Source organism: Diplotaxodon limnothrissa, linkage group LG10, assembly GCF_057381915.1.
Source record: "Diplotaxodon limnothrissa isolate DT_005_m linkage group LG10, D_limnothrissa_male_GT1.1, whole genome shotgun sequence".
Classification (NCBI taxonomy): domain Eukaryota; kingdom Metazoa; phylum Chordata; class Actinopteri; order Cichliformes; family Cichlidae; genus Diplotaxodon; species Diplotaxodon limnothrissa.
The window spans coordinates 29118429-29133166 of NC_140605.1; the positions used below are offsets into that span (position 1 = coordinate 29118429).

The following is a 14738-nucleotide window of genomic DNA, read 5'->3' on the forward strand; positions in this document are numbered from 1 at the left end:
TCCTCCACACCATGCATGAATTGAATCCTGGATCCAGAAGGATCTGAATCCGGATTACTCTCATGATCTCTCCTAATTTTCTCAATTTCAGCTTAATACACTTATTATACACAAGATGGACTGTGAAATGTTTTACTTTTTGCTTTCTCTTGCAATGGTAAAGAATCTGTTCTACTAGATCAAGTCCAAATCTTGGGCCAAGCTCCACTGCTGGTAAAGTGTTCATGCAAAGCAATCCAAAATAAGCCTGCTAACAAACAAACAAAGCAGCGAAATCTCATAACCCCGTCACTGTTTGTAATTGTTGCCTGGGGCAAGAAGAACGAGAAGACCTGAATGAGTCGTGTCTTTCAGGCAAAAAAGCGACCCCTGTTGGTCAATTTTGGGCACTGCACTTAGAGCTCAGATTATGTGGAAAGAGGGAGAATACACACAGTGTAAGCTTTCATCTTGAATATTTTTGACCTCATGAAGGTTGTAAATTTCTAAAATGCTCAAACAACACAATGTATTTGAATTTTCTGGGGTGGCGCACCAAAGTCTGGAAGCAGCTTACTAAGTATTTGTTTACAGAAAAGAAACCCTTTAAATAAAAAGGACTCTTAGTACATAAATTAAATTTTCTTCAGTCTTAAACACTGAAACCATTAAATTTGTTTTAAATGTATACATGCAGTTATTTATTTAGACTAAAGCACATTTTCAGACCTAACCGAGCGATCAGCATTCTTGAGCTGTAATGAGAAACGGTAAATAGCTGCATTTATGTAGCACTTTAACCTGAATCGATCTCATGGACCCACTCACCAACACACTCAGCTGCCATGGGAGGTGCTTCTCTGACTACTGGGAGCAATTTGGGGTTCAGTGCCTTACTCAAGGACACTTCAGCATGCGGTTAGGAAGCGTCGGGGATCAAACCGCCAACCCTGTGATTAGTCAACGACCTGAGCTACTTCCCGAGGCACAGAAGGTGAAACGAGGCTAAATTAGTGCATTATCCCTGGTGCTCACAGCATTTCTGCTTCAAGTTTTAAAAACAGGAAAAGCTGCGTATTTCCTGTTTAAAGTTTAACATTCAGTTCTTCAACAATGAGCAAGGTTAGTTTAAGACTACAAGCTCATGTTATGACTATTAATCAATCAGATGATGAGATAACAACAACCATGAACCTCTGCAGTCGTAAGAAAGTTTAACTGTCTTTTTTAGTTGTTTGTGATTTGAGCAGAGCATACACAGCATATAAGATTTACGTTGTCACAGTAAAAATCACACATTAATGGGAAGTCCAGGTAAGAAGCCTCACCATCTTTGAAACTGGGAGAAACAAAGAGTATAGTCATCCTTTTTAACAGCTGGAATGACTTAAATTCACAAAAAGGACTCAATGTTTTTATTCAAGATGAGCAGGAAAATATTTACAGAGATCACGGCACAGAAACATTTTCCCATAGACTTCTATATGACTGGAAATCTTTTTGCAACCCCCTGGTGGCCATCAAAAGGAATGCAGGTTTAAGGCCCTTTTTAGACCTGAAAGCCATGTACATTTTTTTTAATCATCCATGTGATAGAATCCTGATCGGCTTTCACAACACAACATCAATGACTTTCATTACAATGTAAAAAAAGAAATATTACATCACAATTAAAGATAATAATCTATAAATGGAACAAAGATTTATATAATTTCTCTATTTTTGTGAGCAGTTTTCATACGTCAGCTACAGGAGAGAAAGATCAGGTCTGAACAACTTTCTACTTTTATAAACTACGGCATCTAAACAGAATCTCCTTAAACTAAAGGACAGCTCACTGACACGTGGGTGACGTCGAACTGGATACTTTTGACTTTTTAGTCACGTGAAATCACCAGAAAATCAGTGCGAAGGAGGTGGGAGGAGAAAGACCATAACTTGTGTTCACACAGACAGCACTGACATGCTATAGCTAAAAAGTCTGAGTCTAAAGAATTACAGAGAATTTGTAAAAACAGCTATAGTCACTGCACTCCTTGCTTTGCCTAGTGCCTTAAGCCTGCATTCTTTTCAGTGGTCAGCAGGGGGCGACTAGTCTGGCTGTAAAAAGAGTTACAGTTGTATAGAAATCTATTGGAGAAAAATTCCTCGGTTCCCTTGGCCTACGACTTCAGTAATCGCTTTCTTGGTGGGTTTATGGTCTTAGTCTCTAGTCTTAAGTCCTGGTGAATACAACGTGATGTTATTTTCATAAATTAAACATTCGGTGTCCCTCAGTTTCACAGTCAGATGCACCTTGAGATGTCTCAGTTCAAAAAGCCGTCACAGTAGCTATGATATTCATAGACTATCTGTTCTTAATATGTGGCACACACCATCATTTAGGCAGGCAAAGCATTTGTATAGATGCATGTCACAGAGACAGAAAACATGACTAAGCAAAAAAAAGGTAGAGGAGGGGTACAGACATGGAACAGAAAGGAGCAGAGAAATTAGATGCAGTCAGACTGAATAACTTAATGCCACCACTTAAATAATCGGGGTGGCTACATCAGTCTACACTGTGACCAGAGGAAGGTTGTATATCATTAGATTTCTTGTTCCTCGGAAAGTGATCTAAATGTCAGCCGTGCATGCTTTCTGAACTCATATTTCCAAACAAATTACTTTTGTCATGGATGGCAGCATATTGCATATTGAGAATGGGAGCAATTTATTCTTGAGATGTGTTTGCTTGACATTGCCGCCGGCCAAAGCAAGGTAAACCAAAGACTCGATGGCAGGGAGAGAATGCAAATGCCCGGCTGAGCCTACGGCACAGCAAAGATGTTACTGTACAACATAATGATGGCACGATGTACTAAAATACAGTGAAGGACGCTTGTAGTGGGTTACAAGGTTCCATAACTCATTAATAATATTAACATGAATCATTTGCCAAGCCTTTTAACAAATTATCAATAACTAATTATTAACATTTTCCCACAACTATAAAGCATCAATCATACTCTGTATCTGCATATCAAATTCCCTTGTCCGTCTTTATGTTTGTGCATTATTTATGTAACATGTCAAAGAAAAAGATTACACATAACACTAGCCTCACATTATGCTGACTGCCTCAGAAAATAATCAGCATCCTACCCTGGGTTTGCTGTGTGTGACAGACCTCATAATAACTGCATTAAATGCAAAATTGATAAGCACAAAATGAAGCAAAACTGTAGTTTTACAGCCTGGAGATCAATTTGTGTATGAAGGACTTAAATAAATACCTTCTGCTACTACCCGAAAGCTACACTAGCTGATGCCAGCTGAAAAAAATGGAGCTCAATAATCACTAATATCGACAAATAACCAGCTCCCCGAAGTTCAAACACAAGCCCTAACAGTCTTCATTTAAAGGTAAAAAAACAAACTGTAGCTTTGGAAAGTATTTTGATATTGACATCATTAGCAAAGAAGCAAGCTAAAGTTAGTCAAACTGTCACTTTCATTGTGGTTCAGATCAGTGAAAGCGCCACTTCCTGCCAGTGTAAATGAGTTTAACTGCTCATTTAATCCCTCAGGTGTCCTAATGTAGGAAAAGAAAGGTAGCTCACTGAGCTAAAAACGTTGCTGTGGATTCTTATTACTTAATTACTTAATGTATGAATGTCCATGGGAGAGGTCTTTGTCAGGAGGAAAAGCTGCAAAGCTAATAAAAACATAGTTAAAAGTCACATTTATGTCCTCTTCATCACAAAGTAATCTAGATATCCTGATATCCTTCAGTATCCAGGGACTCGGTTCGTGCATGTATAGAGAGAATTATTAGACAGGAATTAGGCAGGAATTCAGGTAAAAAGAGAGAACACACTTTGAATGCTCTTGAAAACACCTTTTCCCCACATTCATCTCTGTGCAGCAGTACAGTGGGTGCCAGTACAGCTAGTAAGAAATAGCTCTTGTTGCAGTTTTAATTAGATTTTTTTTATTATGGTAAATTCCTGTTTTTTATTTTATTTTGCAACTTCCAGCTTGTCAGGACATGGAGTCCAAAGGACATCTGAATAATGTCAGATTTATGCATTATATACAGGTTTTACTAGCTCAGGGTACAACTAATCGACAGAGTAACAGTTCATTCAAACAGGCTTTCATGCTTTTTCCTTTACCACGCGACAGGAGACTGAATATTTGCTGTGATAACACTATAGTACTGTACCACAGACAGTTTGTGAAATCCCGAGGATGAGTGCTTTCGCCACCACCATCCTAGTGTTTTGAAAGTTGTCAGCTAACTCCTCTATCTATTTAGACCTGCAGGTCTGTCTTTTGTACTGTCTGAGAGGTAGAACAGTATTTAGCAAATGACACAAAATCCCCAAGAACTACACAAAGATTAACACTGATAATCATTTTATTACCAGTTTTAACAACATTGTCAAAAAAGTTTAACTGAGCTTAGCGTTTGGTCTGGCCGGTCAGCTAGCAATCAAATTACCTCAACAGCCAACCCCAGCAGCTGATAGCTCACATAAAGTTTAGTCTTTAAGCTTATTCGGCCTGCATGGTGCTTCTGCAAGCCACTTTGCAACCCACCTCCATCCCAGGGTTTCTGGTGTTGTTGGAAAACATCCCTGTTGTGGTCCGGATGGACATCTCTACTTTAAATGTCCTCTTTGAGGACCTTGGTAGTCTTGATGACCTACAGGAATCAGGAATTCTTGTGCTGGCTCTTAAATGGAACTCATGTCACACTTTTAATGAATCGCAAGCGTTTTATTGATGATGACTTAATCTGCGAGTTGATCTCTGCCAGTGTTTTTGGATTTATATCAGAGGGAAATCGGCTCTAATCCATATGATTTATGATAGCGGGGTGTATGACAGTGCTGGCAGCCAGAGGAGCAGAGGGAGTCAGTGTTTCTGGCACAAGAACAGAGCAGTACTTCAGAGGTCTTCACAGTAAAGGCCAGCATGGCTGACAGGCTGGTCAATAATCACAACCGCACGGCTTCACTCACTGCCTAATGAGACTAATTACACATGCCATTAGAACACACACACACTCTCACACACACACATACCACAGGGCCAACTGCATGTCACAAATCCATACGTACACCCACACACACACACACACACAGTCTACATTAGTAAAATCTGGCCATTTGGCTTTGTGTGTGAGTGTTTTGTACGTTACGCAGGACAAACAATCTGCTGCACATTCTGTTTGATTATGAGCAATAACAGAATGATGGCCCATTGTCCAAAAACCTGACCGCAAAAACCAAACTGTGTGACGCTCTCACACACATTATTACTTCTCCATGAGTGACTCATGTCGGGGTTTAGTCATCAGCAGCCATTAGACGCTCTAATCACACTTTATTTGACTGAGTGTACGACACTGAAAAGAGGAGCACATTTGAAGCGCACACAGAGAATATACTGTGAATCTCCATTTTGCTTTTGTTCACAGCAGAGGCGTTTGGGTGCTACAGTCAAGGGTTTTGGATCTGAAAGCTTCAGCCACTCTAAGCCAAAGTTTGCGATTCCCAACAGTAAAGCAAAAATATAATTAGAAATGTAAAACGTGGTTGAAAAGACAACATTCGTCTATAAATCACAAATTTACTATTTATAAGGTTTAAGAAACGTGCCCTTCATTCCCACAATCACACAGAGTGACTCACTCAAGAACATTTTTGCATTCTTATCCTCAACCTCTCATTTATTTTCATCTAGTTTACTTTAGTCAGATCTAGAAAAAAACTTTTTAACTGATAAAATAGTTTGCAAATTGTTTGCTTCAGCTTGATGAATGTTGTAATTTGAATACAGGCAGAATTCATTTCCCCTAATTGTCGTATAAGGCTACGTGCTCTGATCCATTTCTGGGTAATTTTCATCAGCATAAATGTTGACAATGAAGAACCTGCAGCTTAAAGTATGCCTGTCAGAAATTTTCTCCACTGTCAACATCTTTGTCTAATGTACCCACTCTCCCTCCTGTGCACATGTCCAAATCAGCCTTGCTTCTCTAACTTTGTCTCCAAACTGGTCAGCCTGAGCTGCTCATTTCTAATCTTGTGCATTTTGGTCACTGCCAATGAAAATGTGAGCATCTTCAGCTCGACCTCCAGTCTTTTTGTCAGTGCCACCATCTCCAAACCATACTCACTACCATCCGTTTCACTTTTGCTGCTATCCTTCCATCACAAATCACCCCTGACACTCATCTCCACCGGCTCCATCCTGCCTGCCTTCTTCTTTACCTCTCTTGTCCACTATCTGTTGATTTGAATTGTTGAGCCCAGATATCTGCTTTCTAAATACTCTGGCTGCCCCCCACAATTGTCCACAGGTGACTGGCCGAAGGTTCCCTCAATGCCTGGAAAAAAATCAGCATAAAGAGCTTGAAGATGTTCAAATGACAACAGAATTGAATTAAATTTCAGACCAAAATACTCAGAGAAACTCTGATGTTAGAGACCTATGAAATTCATTTAATTGAACATTTATTAGCATTATTTCCAGTCTTATTTGGTCCACTAGAAATTCTTTTAATGCTCAGAAGTACTCAATTCTTTTAAAAAGAACAGACCAAAGTACATGACAGCAATTAATGCATCAGTTAACAGAACAATAAATAATCAGAATAAGGGAGGATTTAAAGGCAGAAATAATTTAAAGACGAAGGTGATTCCAGAGTTTTAGAGCTGCAACTGTAAGAGCCATTCAGGAATTTGGTATTACTAAATGTTACTGATTAATTCACCTAAGATTATGACATGTGACGATAAAAAAGATCTGACTCATAACCTGAAACAAACCAAATGAAGCTATACACTGAATGATGATGATGTTTCTGCAGCAGCATTTTGAACCTACTGCAGTCTTTTACTCAGTCCAGCATATACAAAGTTGGAGTAATCCAGTCTGGAAATTAATCTGCTAAATTTGGGGTTGACACCCCGAAATTTGAATGAGACCGGGTTGTAGGTGCGTTATCAACAGGGATTTTAAGCACCACAGTGAAGCCTAACAGCAAAACCATTTCCGAAACATTTCACCGCTGTTGCAGGACTTCTATGTAGTTCCTGCCCTTTGGCAGGTTGATACTGTGCCAAGATGTGTAATGAGGGAGTTTTAAGCCAAGGCACACAACATCAAATCTCACAGCCTTTTTACTGCCCATATAATCACAATCAAACGTCGTCCTTGTCCACGGGAGCTTTTCTGAATATGCATCAAACTCTGGGCAGCTGAAGCCAAAGACTTCACAGGGTTTTTAGCTATCTCTTAAAGCTTTAGGCTCACGACAAAGAGAACTAAACACCACTTTGAAAACAGTATGACCTTGTGTTGTGACAAGACATAAAAACTCTCCACAGCTTCTATACTTTAAAGGGCACGGTCTGGATTATAACAGATTAGACTGTAGCCATGCTAATCTGGGAGCTCAGCTTTGATGTACTAAAAAAATCTGAAAGTTGTTTTCTCTTTTTAAGATGCTACAGCACCACAAGTGGACTGCAGCGAGTATCTGGCATTAAATATGTGGATTACTGGCAAGTGAAGGTGAAGTATTTTTTGCACTTGTTGACTGTCATGTCATTTTTATTTATGAGAAAGCCTTTCTTATAAAATCATATAACTTTGTGGAGAAGAAACAACAGAAATATGGCCTCAGGATAGGTTCAGGTCTGAAGAATGGGGGCACCTGGTGGACCCGCTTGAATTATGTGAAAGCAAGGGCAGAGTTAAGCCCTCAGCTTTGGGCCAAAAGCAGCCGTCAAATCTGACAAACAAGAAGGAACACAACACACAGCTAAACTGTGCACAGAAAAAAATTAAGAAGACAAAACAAGCGGCAAAAAAAAAGGTAAAAACCAATCAATATCATGGATTCTCCAACTGTGGTTTGGTTTAGTGTGTGCTTGTCATTTTTTGTGTTGTTTAAATACAGACAACTCTTAAAGGTTTAAGATAAGAGAAGAGCCATTAAACGGTTTCTGGGATTTTATTTTATTTAAATGTGGTGGCATGGCTGTTTCCAGACCAAACCAACAATGACTTTGTGAGAAAGATGGCTGCCCTGTAACATGTGGCCACCACATGAAAGAACATGATTCAACCATTTAAGGAACAGAATCCAGTCTGGGTAGGATCTTAAAGATTTTTTATTCTGCTGATGGGTCAAACAATGTCTCACACATTCTTGATTTTAAGATAAAAAGTTAAATTTCATTGTTTCACATCTAGAATTAGCACAAGAGCTTTGAATGCAAGTTAATTTATTGAAAATTGAATAGTTTTATTTACAATGATGCATTAAGGAAGACTACACCAAACCCTCTTGTCCCTCCCTAAATTTTTCATATTTTTTTCCATGAGGGGACTGGTGCCACCCCATGCCCCCCCTTTTGCCATGCCCCAGTCTCCAGGTTTCTGGGGTAGAGGAGCTATCCGCCTTTAAATATAAGTGAGATCATAAAACTTATTTCAGGCTTAGGCCAGGGAGCAGCTAGTGTAGGCCTGATAATCAGCAAGCATATTCCACGACATGTTAAACTGCTACTTTGCAAAGGGTTCTTAAAACGCATTAAGACACAGATGGATGTAATATAAAACTTGGACGCTTCATTAAGTTTATGCTAAGCAAACATTACTCTCACAAACACGCAGAACAAACATTAAAAGCGGGAATGAAAGGCAGCCGTCACAATGTAACTATATTATCATGCTGCACAAAAGCATGATGGATATGAACTGGGATGATTATGAGAGCATTAGTCTTTCTAAGCTGTTTTAAGGCTTACAGGAAGCCCTCGGAGTGTGTAATGTACTGTACGGTAGAGCAGGTAGTAGGAGAAGGTGACAGGTTTAGACAACATGTATATTTATACACTGCCACTTCCTTACTTTACGCTTCAGGCTCTGGAGATCTTTGCAAAACACTACAATCGCAAACTGGGGTGATTCTCGAGCTGTGATTGGCCACACAGACACACCAAGCATGACAATGCGTGACACTACCACACACACACATTAGCAGGTGTAGTTGGAGCTTGTTTATGCTAGAAATCAGATGCTGTGATGGTAGGAGTGGGGGGATCCATTTAGGCCTCAATGGGTGTCCATCCATGAGGGCGTCCGTAAAAAACAGAAAAGAAAAGAGGACTGTCTTTTCCCCCTCCATTTGCATTTTATTATCCTCTCGAGGGACTCCATTATGGCTCTGAGCGGCTCCATTTCTTGTTCAGATTTCTGAAACAGGGTATCCATTAACACAGCTGCTGTGTCTCTCCTCTCGCCCAGTGTCTTTAGGGCTTCATTTTGGCTCAGGCTGCTGTGTCCATCACTCTGCCATTAAGGGCTTTCATATCCTGCTTGCGTCCAACTGGGGATCAGTTTCTTAAAATGGGGTTCCTCATCAGGGGCTGAAAAGAGGGAGGATTTTGCTGAGCTGTGACTCTCCATTCCCACTTCCTTACCTTCCTTCCTTCCTCCCCTCAGATGCTACATTTACATCTGGCTGCTTTACTCTATTCAGCCACCGCAGAGTCGCTGCTACAGCTTGAGATTCGCATGCCATGCAAAGGCAATTCAGTGTGTGTGAAATGCTTTTGTAGATGTATGGCACTGCTTTATAAAATGCAATAAAAATAAAAAACCCTCAATAACGGCAGCTGTTTATGATGTTTATTGGTGCAATAAAGGAAAATCTAACTGACGGCAGTTAGTCCTGCAGCTGTGTTATGTTTTATTGAAATTTCTGTTGAAGTAATAAAAATAAATCCCCTTTCCTTAAGAGTTTTTTTAAAAATAGAAAATTATGTAACTAAGCAGACTTATCTCTGAAATCTGGTCACTCGTAGCGCAGAATTTAAAGGTTTTTAGGGTTATAAAAGTGCCAAATTGTGAGCACTGAACTTGAATATGTGCCCTTGCCAATTTCATCTGGCTGCTGCTTAAAATTTTACCACTAAAGATGCCCTTTAATATATTAAAACATGTAACAAAAAAAGTACATCAGAAAAACAAACCAGAAACACTTTGCAAGCAAAAAGTGCAGCCGACCGTCATGTTTTTCGTATCAGTGTCGGAGATTTGTGATGTATGATGTGTATCCACTAAATCTGACACTCCTGGCTCTGCATATGAATCAGTGTAATCTGCAGAGGCACTTGTTAATAACACTTCCTGGCATTACAAATTACTTTGAATATTACTGCATGCATGAGTGTGCACGTTGGTTGAGGACATGCTGGTCTCTTACCATGATTGTAGTGACTACAACGGTTCGATTTTCCATGCCAGAAGTGTCATTTGGAAGCAGCGGAGAGTCCTGGATCAGCACCAGTTTGTCTGCGTCGTTCCAGTAGCCAATCTGTAGTGAAAACAAAAACATGAGATCAAGCTCCGAAGCGTGCGTAGATTCATAATAATATGCTATATAATCCACATGGTCGGGTGGGTGTATGTATTATGTATTATGATGATGCAATCCCTAATACCGTGGGAGCTATTTTACTTGATGCAAGTGGATGTAACTGGAGAGGAAAGCTTTGTTTTTACTGCAGCGTGAAGCTTAATTTATGCAGCTCAGTGTTGGCGTTACAAGTAATTTGTTCAAATAGTGGACACTTTTCTATCATACTGTAGGCACCCTGATAGTGATCATATTATATTATTTCCCATTTATTAATTATCACTTTTATACTGTTAAATTGTTGGATACTGTTGGATGTTTCAAACAATGGGATCAGGATTTAAGTAAAAATAATCCAGATGAGCCAAAAACTCTAACAGCTCGCTTTGCATGTTTCCTGGCATGTGTATGGTTTCCCTTATATGGTTTCAGACATGAGCCAAAGCTGAGATCAGGAGGTGTGGTTTACAAGCACTACTTGGGGAAGCCCAGCAAAGGGCAACCAATCAGAATAAAGTGTGCTTTTAGGGAGGTGTGGCTTAAAGAACGGCATGTATCATTGGGCTAATATAACAGTCAAACGTAGTACACACATATTGTGATATAAAACAAGAAGCAACATACACTGTGTGACATATAAAGGAAAAATCATTATTATTTTTTGGAGTAATTCATAATGTGCATGGGCTCTATAGAGAGAAAAATGTAGAGTAATATTAACTTAATGAATGATTTTTATAAATGTTGACTTTTATAAATGTTTTAACACTTCAGTTTTTTATAAAATAGAGGATGAAAAGGCACCATTAAATACAAAAATACAAGGATAAAGTTAAAAGTGACAAAATCGCAACTCCGTGATTCCTTTACTTTCTGTTGATGCTTTGAAATGTATCTCTTGCTGTTGTGCAGACTGTGACGGCTCATGTTTCACATACGGTGTAAGTGACCTACATATGTCTCTGTGCACACGAGGCAAGAGGCTCAAGATGATGAAAGCTGATGAATCCAGAGCTTGGAAAACACTTTTAAGAATACCTTGGGTTGAGATTCCCAGGACCGGGTACCTTTATACTAAAGTTGGCAAGAGTAAGGCTGCAACTATTTGAGCTATTAATACAAGAGTACAACAGTATTTTTAAGTATTTTTCCCCAGGCACAGCTGTGAAACTTGGTACAATGTCTATTACTAATTGCTAATGACATCTTCTCCTGACAGGAGGTGCTGTTTAAAAAAAGCACATTAAACTTTTTTTCAATTAACTTCCAGGTTTTAGTTATTTAGTCCAACTATACGTCACAAATACATAAAGTATCATCATATCACGCTGAGGAAAGCCAGTTAAAGACAGTAAGCAGTACCATTTGGCCTTAGATTAATATACTTCACACAAGATGCCAGTTTCAAGATCAATGTGGTGTAATATCATGCTCAGCTGACTTTACTGTCTTCATCCTTCATCCAGAAGTCCTTCAGGGGCAAACTGACTGAGCAAAATTGACAGATAGGTTTGCTGTGGCTGTAATATCATAAAATTCTTTCAGTGGAGCATTTTCAGCGGGGCGAAGGCATTTAATTTGCTGCAATCCTGATCTTTGTGCACATATTTATTTCAATTTATGGTAAAAAAAAAAAAGGCCTTTATTACTTAAAGGAAACCACAAACAGCAGGCACCAGGTAATAATTCAACATGTAGATAGCCGTCGATTGCTCTGAAGTAATCATTCTCGACTTTTAAAAAAATTGCAATAACTGCTAATTCAGCACAGAAATAGACACATGGTTCGCTCTTTTGTTCTCTAGATGAGAGTGGCATTTCTGTACTTTGAGACACGTCTCACATAGCTATGTTTAGTCATGATTTTTATTTTAATCTGATCTAAGCTACTGATGGTGGTATGGACTCACAATTCATAATCATATTTGCAGGTGGGAGTAAAAATGACCTGCTGCTGATGAAAAAGGACCCTCCCCTGTCAGAGGCATGGTTGGTTCCCTGTAGACATGAATTCTTCTGGTGCTTTTATGTTTTTATTGGGGCAGGGACAAATTTTGGACAAATTTTTTCCACGCCCTGAAGTCGACCCTTATGAGCAGCTACAAGTGAGTCATAGTGTAGGTGCTGGGAATAAGCTGTGATTGGCTGATCCCTCCAGTGTGCTGAGGCATCAGGATGATTGAGGGCCACGGAAAATGTAGGAGAGAGGCTGTGACCCACACATGCACACACACACATATATAGACCGTGTCCTGACGGGACCCTCGCCACGGCGAAGGAAGACAGGCCAAAGCAGCTTTTGATTGATGGGGACTCCTCTCTGCCTCTCCTCCCCCTCCCCTCCACCTTGATTGCTTTCTATTTCATTTCATCCTTTTGGCATCACTCTCACAAGTGCCCTCTCTCTCTCTTTCCCCCCATTTCCCTTGAATTTCATCTACAGACATCCATCCATCCTCTCAAACCAGCAAGCAAAAGATGCTGCAGCTTCCCCGCCACCACAATTTACTTATGATAATAGAGAGCAGCACACTACATGTCGTATCATCCCACTCGCCCAGATACTTCACATGAAGGCAGTCTGCACGAATCTACAATGATTTATGGATGAATGAAGAAGGTTTCCGATTTAGTTATAATTAAGCATGCACGCCCACCAGAGCACGGGTCTTTGAAAATTATACGACATCATGTTTAGGAATAAAGTTGCTCGCTGGAAACCTGCAAAATCTGTAACCTGTTGAGCTACATACAAGACCTGTTATGACATGCTGTCAGGCACATCATTCAGAGAGCCAGATAAATAACACGCATGGCAGAGTAAACTGTCTAACCTTAAAACAAATTCTTAACGTCACAGTGCAGTTTTAATCTAAAAGAATCCCCTGCCTTTATAAAATCCTGACCACATTGTGGTTAAGCAGCTGATTACACACGCTGGGCTGTCAGGCAGGGTTCCCTCATGGGATCATAAACATTTTCCAACCACTAATTTGGTGAATCCTGCAGCGTTGGATGAAAAGACTGATTTTTACGTCTCCTCAGAAGGTAGCAACAGATCACGTGTCACTGGGATAACACTGTCAGATTACTAAAAAGGAAATGTATATCGTATAGATACATATGTGACAACTTTAAAAATACTAATCAATAAATCAAACGGGACTATTTTTTTTTTCATGATAACCAGTGATATGAACTACAGTACTGTCTTTATTTTGCTACTAATTGTAAATGCTAAATATGCATACCTGTATTTAATTTGCATTAAATTCAAATATATAATTTCAAATTTCAAATAAAGTTGCTTTCACACAGGACGTGGCTGCAAATTATTTATTTCTGTTTTTGGCTTTCTGCTGTTATTTATTACAGCAAAGTGGGAGTCTGGAGGGGACTTTAGCCTTTGCTATTTGGGTCGCCAGCTTAAAAAGGTGAGCCATAGCTGCTCCCCCATCCTGTGCTGTGTCCACACAATAGCCAAAGCACAGGATGCTGCTCGGGAGATCTTTCAGACACTGCAGGAGTGACATTTGTTGAACTTTGACAGCTCTGTGCTGTGAAGACTGCCAGCGTGACCAATAGAAAAGAGGCATGTAGCTGACAGCACTCAAGGAAGGAAAATGGAGCAAAAGTTAATGTTGTGTGCCTTCCTTCCCTGAATTATTCAAAACAAGTTTGTGTGAGCGAGGCTTTCGGTTTACCGGGTGATCTATGCTCCCATAGATTCATGGCCACAAGCTGTGGGTAGCAAAATGAGATCATGGAAAAAAGGGGTGGAAATGAGCTTCCTTCCAAAGGGTGGCTGGGCTCATCTGTACTAGGGAATTATACTTCAGTGGGAAACCTCAATGAAACCCTACAGCGTAACCTCCCTAGAAACGCAACAAGACATTGTAATTTCTGTGCAATTTCTCGCTACTTTGTTGCTTTGATGTTTTAATTATAACCATCATCTCAATAAAAGAAAAGACAATCATAGCATCAATATAAGGACTCAGATGACAGCAAATACCTGGATGGCGACTGATGAAACTATTGGAAATGACATTAGGGAATGTCAAAAGAAGTGGAAAAATGTGAAGGACTAAAGTGTTTGACCCTGAAAAAAAACCTCATCACAAGAAAGAGCCAAAAAAGTTTCTGTTGGACGGCGCTGGCTATAAAACGCATGGACACAACCACAGGGTAACTAACATGTAATGCACCAGAAGAAGCATAAATGCTGGCCTCAGTGTCGGCAACTTATGTAGGTTACATCATATCTTCTACAAAGGTCCCCACAGAAGTCTAAATCAGGCCTTAGAGACAGTATGAGAAGCTTGGTCATCTGGGA

The 14738-nt window shown here is 39.8% G+C and overlaps 1 protein-coding gene across 2 annotated transcripts in view; it reads right to left on the reverse strand.

Annotated features, from left to right (window-relative positions):
• The window catches only part of LOC146624688 (glutamate receptor 4), a 162031-nt gene that overhangs the window by 37510 nt on the left and 109783 nt on the right, over positions 1 to 14738 (reverse strand). For both annotated transcript variants that reach the window (XM_085364695.1, XM_085364694.1), the window contains exon 9: positions 10250 to 10360. In XM_085364695.1, the coding sequence (XP_085220821.1) occupies positions 10250 to 10360 (111 nt within the window). The remainder of the gene's footprint in view (positions 1 to 10249; positions 10361 to 14738) is intronic.